General features: G+C 35.6%; 1 protein-coding gene across 28 annotated transcripts in view; it reads left to right on the forward strand.

Moving 5' to 3' along the window:
• Window positions 1–1918, forward strand: part of LOC136832154 (collagen alpha-1(IX) chain-like) — a 99775-nt gene extending 97857 nt beyond the window's left edge. For all 28 annotated transcript variants that reach the window (XR_010851100.1, XR_010851101.1, XR_010851098.1 and 25 more), the window contains 2 exons: window positions 139–306; window positions 487–1918. Coding sequence is in view for 24 of the 28 variants with exons in the window: in XM_067092864.1 (XP_066948965.1) it covers window positions 139–306; window positions 487–677 (359 nt within the window). In the remaining 4 variants the exon portion in view is untranslated. The remainder of the gene's footprint in view (window positions 1–138; window positions 307–486) is intronic.
• Window positions 1919–7500: the final 5582 nt, after the last annotated feature.

Below are 7500 nucleotides of genomic sequence, written 5' to 3' on the forward strand. Positions count from 1 at the left end.
TAGACGAGTTTTACCTCGTAGTGTCATATGATTAAGAAGTCATTAGATTTATAATTCGATTATACATACAAACATAATGGATAACTATATTTTTCTCTTACTTGTTCAAGAACCTAAATGTTACCTTGCAACCTTCAGGTAACCCTGGTGTCCCTGGAGAACGCGGTGAACGTGGTTACTCTGGCTTCCCAGGAGCAGCAGGTCCTCAGGGACCTGCAGGAGAGAGAGGACCTCGAGGTTACAAGGGAGATCGCGGCCAGATGGGTGAAGGCAGGGAAGGAAAGCTGGGACCTGCTGGTGAACCTGGTTAGTGTTCACAATTAAGTTTTCTTTAGTTTTGGAGGAGTTAGAGAATTTCCATTTGCTAACATTCTACATGAGTTCCACATCATATCATTCATTGTACACTGTTTCATTCATATAACTAAAAACTTGCAGGTGGTAGGTGCATTTTGATAACTAATTTTTTTTTTGCAAATTCTGCAGGTCCACCAGGTCCACAAGGAGTTGGACTTCCTGGCAGGATAGGAGAAAGAGGCCCTCCGGGAATGCCTGGAGCTCAAGGAGGCCGAGGCGCCCCTGGTTCACAAGGACCCCCAGGACACTGCGAGTACTGTAACCCAGCCTTGGCCTATTCCCATCAGCAGGCTGTAGCCGGCAACGTCAAAGGCCCGTGAGGATCCTAGTCCAACACTCCCAAGGATGTCATGACATCCTTCAAAGGGAGAGCGTTCTTTTTTTTTCAATTTGCTGAGGTCAACGTAACTCGATAAAAAAAAAATCTTCGAAATGCTTTTAGCTGTCACATCAGTGTAGGAAAAATTCCGTCCTTCTTACTCCAGTCTGAGCATTATATGAGAGCTTCGTGTTTTTACTTTTCCCTTTCTTGATATTGCGAAATAAGATTGATTAGTTATTGTCATTACTTGTATATGGAACGTCTCTCAAACTTACACTAGGAATGTATCGGTGCATTTTTCTAAAGTCCCTCCATATCTGATTGGCTGGAAAGGTATACGTGAGCGTTTAGATGTGTGTTAGGAGTCTTACTAAAAATGAGTTAGGCAAACCAAGAGAACATATCATGAGGAATATATACCCTTCCCCCACCTCTCTCCCTTTACTAAGTAGATCCCAAAAAGTAGAGACATTAATTTAATGTTTCTTCCTCAATCACTGCCATAACCTCTCTTAGTTTGTTTGTGCTGATTGAATGACTGATTAGTATGTTAGGTAGAATAGAAAACGTTAACATAGAATAATTACTATCAAGTTTCAGAAAATGTAACACGGGCAGTTGAAAACCAGCGGATGATTTAACTCTTGTTTTTTAATGTTTTATACTGAACATTTATATCTAACACGCGCATGCATACGCACATACAAGTGTGTTTGCTTATTTGAGCGCAAGTAAAACAGTGAGATTTAACACTGATTTCCGGTAATACAAACATGTTATCGGCATTAAAACCAAATGCATCTATTATATTTAAAGATACTCAAAAAAATCTCATAAAACTATAAATTTTAAGATCAGCTATAGATCCTGCCTAGTGCAACAAATGCTGACCAATGGTGCTATTACAACGAAGAGAGAAGAGGAATAAGACTGAATGAAAGGAGAGAGAGAGAGAGAGAGAGAGATAGACAGACAGAGAGAGAGAGAGAGAGAGACAGAGAGAGACAGAGAGAGAGAACAGAAGATGAGTGAGAGAATAAGTCTAGTAAGTGAGGGAGAATAAGTATTGTAAGTGAATGCCTCTGAATCCGGGATTATTCCATGGTGCTACTGCGGGTACACACCTCCATCGCAACACAAAAATAAATAAATACTGCCATGTTGTATATTCTTTGTAACTAACATCTTATTGTATATAAAAATCGTTTTGTATCGAAATTAATAAAGAGTTGGCCAACATATTGATTGCTGTAGAGTTTCACTTACGCCACTAATTTCTTAATGGTATTTAGATTAGTTTTTTCTTAATACAGAGGACAATGTGATGGGCAATCTAATTACCCTTATCCTTCAGCGACATTGGAATCAGGGTCTCTCAGAAAATGGATGACGACTTCGGTCTCTTAAACTGCCATATTTCAACGTTCATCTGACGTGCAGCCTCTCCCACGGCTGGAATTACAATTCAGTTATACCTTTTAACAGCAAAGATTCTTCGTTAACTCTGGTTCTCAAAGGTAAGAATTTTTACCTCTTGGGATCACTGTATCAGGATAAATTCTAGAAGGCGGAATTCTCAGCCCTTTGCTGCATAATCAGAATGATTTAATCGGCTTCTTTTTTTGGGAAGAGAGATTGCCATCGCTTAAGAAGAAATGTCAGTTTGAATACACTTGTCCCGCTGTGATGGCTACAGTAAAGAAGAAGCTGTTGATCATATTGTGACAGAGATCTAAATTAAGGGCAAGAAGATACCCTCAAGCTGATCCCTTCACTTAATCACTTTCTGAACTGAAAAAACTAGTGAGCCATAGCTACCCACATTTGTTCAAGTATTCAAAGTGATTCAACTTCTTTGGATATCTGCCACGAATATGGCAGATGAATATATCATCACTCTGGACTGGCTTTTCATCACTTCCGAATAACTACCGACATTCTGAACCCGGTGTAATGTCCCGGAATCAGGAATTAAAAGGCACCTTTCTAGTAAATAGCAGCTACAAACATGACCATCTCATTCCCAAAATTGAATGCCTATAGCTTCTGGCCCCAGCACCGGATGATAAGGAGTGGAGCTGAAGCGTAGGGTCAATGCCATGTCTCGTAATAAGAGCCAAGAGTTAAACTGAGACTTGTAACAGATCATAAAATTTGGTGTCAGCGAGAATAGTTCTCAATGAGACCTGTAAAGACAAATAATAATAATAATAATAATAATAATAATAATAATAATAATAATAATAATAATAATAATAATAAAGCCAAGCGCTACCTTTTGTAAGATAGCTTATGGAACCGCCCGCTGCGTCATATCCACAAGAAAAAGGAAATTATAAATAAAAATGGCATTGCTAACTTTCTCACAGGCTTAACTCACGATAATATGTGATACACAAATTGAAAAGCTTCAGAAAAGGACTTTTGAAGGAGATATTTCATGAGAAATTCATACGATAATCTCATCATGCTGAGAAGACAGGCTTTGCCATTTCAAGGCTATGAAGTAAGATGGATTCTTTTTTTATATTTTTGTGCACTACGCATCCAATAAGTCTGTCAAACAAAAGCTGAATACCAGGAAAGGACCTATATTCACATTCATAAAACTTCCGTTCGTGATGGAGCGATATCGATAAAACAGCAGCACGTAGTCTACAGTCAGTTTGCTTGAAAACGCCTCTTCCCATCTGCAAAATCAGTCAAGATGTAAGTGAAGAGTGGGGCTACACGTAATATCGAGCGGTAGCCCTTCTTCAGTTACCGTTCTTAGTTTAGTTGTTAGAATGGGTTAGCCACACGCATAAAGAGCAGTCTTATTTAGTGTTATGCATCCTCCTGCACATATCTTCTGTGGCGGGATCAAGGTAGAAATCGTCTTTACAGTACAGTTTCTCCTATACGAGAAATTTGCTTCGATATAAATGATTTCACAAGGTAACTTTACTCTACTAATATTGGGTTTCGGATCTATCAGTAACCCCTTTGACTCCTGTACTAGGCTGCAATGGTATGCTGCCAGTTCCAGGAGCGCTAAGTAATTGACATCAGTCAGAACAGTCTGTTAGAATCACCACCAACCGTGACCCCACTCCCACCAAGCCCCTACACCACCACCACAACTGCTCCAGCAGTCTGTGATGTTTGGGGTAACTCCCATAATGCTAATCTTAATCACAGCTTGAGTACAATCAATGTTCAGGTAACTTTATTATAAGTATGTTAGTTGTACGAGCACGTGAAAATAAATATGAAGAACTAAGATGGCCGGACAAGTAATTTTGTTTGAGTTTATGATAATAGTCATTTTCTTTGTTCGCATCTGTTACAGTTCGTGGGTAACCAAAATATATTGCCATTGCCGCACAGCTGAAAAAAAAAATATGTTCTTTCGTATTTTATGCGTGATGAAAGTATTTGGGAAACGCCAAATTTCAGATTAAGACATATTCTGATACGTAAATTTAACATGAGAAGAATTTTTCGTTCATATAAGCCAGAGAAAAGGTGAAAAAACGTTCACAATTTTCACCGTTCCGTTCATATAATAAGAACGTTGCTAAAATACGTTAAACTTTACAGAACGGAGGCTAGTACGGTTACTGCTACACAGAAGAACGAGGAACTGATCTAAAAGAAATGAAAATGTTGAAATTAATGATTCCGGGGATTTACACATTTAACTTTGTTCAAACGAAGCAAACTAAGTGTTAAAACGCAAACACTTCAGACTAAAGGGAGAGAAATAAAAAAAAATACACTTCGTTCATCATGAATAAAGAGAGAGAGAGAGAGAGAGAGAGAGAGAGAGAGAGAGAGAGAGAGAGAGAGAGCAACATGCGGCAGTTGGTATCTACATTCATGCCAGATTCAAGCAGGATAAATGAGAAGGATGGCGAAGGAAGGTTGATCCCCTGAGTTCCTCACAAAAAAAAAAAAAAAAAAAAAAAGATTTAATAAGGCGTGTATATTTTTCATCATGTCTCAGTGCAATGATGGCAACCATAAATCTTTTAGAGACATTTGAAGTGTCTGGCTTTTTTATATTTCTGTAAGCAATTCCGCTGATTATATTCACATCCTACTGGCAATATTACCGCACATTTCTAGACTGCAAAGTCTGCTGTGATTTCCACGCTATTCAACACGCCAGATGACCAAGTGAAATTTAACCCGTAACCTGAGGCATATGCCATATTTCTATCACGGTTTCTGATAGGTTGACGACACATTTATGATTGGCGTTGGTAGCCCAAGGGCTTCTTTTGATAAGCAGTTTTATTTTATTTTGTTTCTGTTAGAGATCCTGATACTCTTTTCTTCTCATTTTCCCATAGCAATATTTTTGTAGGGGATCTTTCCACTCAGGTACTGTAGTATTGAGGCTTTGAAATGTCTTCTTTTTCTCGTAAGTTCGTCAAGTGGCTTTATTTCCCATTATCTTGGTGTTAATGTGCTTTTCTAATATGCATCGTTAGATTTCACTGAAGGTCGATCTTCTCATTTCAACGAGGATTTAGTTATTAATGATCTTAGACTCAATTGTTCTTCCCGATATTCACAAAGAAACCACAAAGCGCTCTTTGGCTGAATGTACTTGAGTGAGGGCACTTGCAAAATCTTTAACGACATATTCCAAGATGGGAAAGAGAACACAAATAGATCCCAAGAGGCGATTGGTATCATTCAGTCACATAGTCAACTGGGCAGGCGCTAAAAAAAAAAGGTAGATTATTCTGATAATGCACTGGAAACATACATCACTGAGTTTAGTTTTATAAAAGAAAGTTTCTGTAAGGACATGAATATCAGTCAGGCATGTATGAAGATGATTAATTTATTTTAAAAGAAATAATGTAAGAAGTTTAAATTTTAAGGGAGGTAAGTAAGAGACGGGGAAAAGTGAAGCGGTGCTCCCACAAGATAACCGGATTTGTAAAGGTTGACTTATCACTAATGTGGGTAGGACTCTGCCTACAAACTCCTGTCAGGTGTGAGTACTTGTTTTCCAACCGTTTGTACGATATAATATATATATATATATATATATATATATATATATATATATATATATATATATATATATATATATATATATATATATATATATATATATATATATATATATATATATATATATATATATATATATATATATATATATATATAACTAAATCACGAAAATATGGAACGTGATGAAGATATAAATAAAAACAAAATCCACGAAGGAAAGAGAGACATGTTTCTCTTTCCTTCATGGATTTTATCTTTATATATATATATATATATATATATATATATATATATATATATATATATATATATATATATATATATATATATATATATATATATATATACATATAATGTATGTGTATATATATATATTTGTATGCATGTATACATACATACATACATACATACATATATATATGTAACAGGTTTGAACGATTTTAATAATAAAAGCAAAACTATCTTAAACCAAAGACAGGTCTAGAGAGAGAGAGAGAGATGTTAGTAATCACTTGTCACATCCCACTAAACACACGAGAGTGCAACTCCCTACTCCATCAGAGGGCAATCCTATAGCAGAAAGCGAAAGAACGTGGGTTCACTTCACCAATTAGCTGGCTTTAACGAAGGCCTCAATTTGATACCACAGGATGTGAAACACTCCATGCAAGTGTTGTTGATCGTTCGGCGGAGTACCAAAGGCTGTGGAGCGATGAGATACTGATGACATTTTTATATATATATATATTTTTTTTTTTGCATTTCTCACCATCATTTTTTAATATTTCATATTCATTACGCTCTTTATTTGCTTATGGAAATATTTAATTTGAGTTTCATTTTCTGGAATAGTCACTTAAAAGCCAAATAATATGGAATGGTCTATTGGTCGTGAGGTTTGCCTCACCAGCTTAAGGCTGAGGTCTACATTCCAAAAGGGGTATGAGCTGCTAGAATATACATATATATATAAATATATATATATATATATATATATATATATATATATATATATATATATATATATATATATATACATATATAATACAACCACAAAAATACCATTAATATCGAATTTTACGTAACTTGGGAAGAATTTGCACCCAAATCGCAGCATATTTGATAAGTTCACTTGCACTGACCGATATTCAGAAGTAGAATTTAATGCACGTTATTAATTAGGTCTACTGTTGACCTTTTGTTAACCCTATGGCAAGAGTTCGATTCTCGGTCAGGACAGGTGCACTTGTTCCATACAATTCCCTGTAGGTGTAGAGTATTGTCAAGGTACAGTAAAGTAAATTTAACATTGGTGGACTATTTGTACCTTATAGATATACACATTCATACATTATATATATATATATATATATATATATATATATATATATATAAATATATATATATATAAAATATAAATATATACATTTGTATATATATATATATATATATATATATATATATATATATATATATATATATATATATATATATATATATATATATATATATTATATGTGTTTCAAAATTAGAGGCCCCCTCTACAGCATAAACTAAAATTGAAATGGACAAAAACAAAAGTAATTCAGAACAGGTATTTATTTAAGTTTCTCTCTGAGCATTTAATATTTTGTGTGGCCTCCATCTGCCTGTACCACAGCCTGCATTCTTGAGGGTATGATTTCAGCAAATCACAAAAAGCTGAGACTCAAACTCTATTTCCCTGAACACTTCGGTCACCTCTCTTCGCAGGTCGTCTAGGCTTGGTATACCATTATAGTTCACTGTGCGCACATCAACACAATCCT

Source organism: Macrobrachium rosenbergii, chromosome 49, assembly GCF_040412425.1.
Source record: "Macrobrachium rosenbergii isolate ZJJX-2024 chromosome 49, ASM4041242v1, whole genome shotgun sequence".
NCBI classification, from domain to species: Eukaryota; Metazoa; Arthropoda; class Malacostraca; order Decapoda; family Palaemonidae; genus Macrobrachium; species Macrobrachium rosenbergii.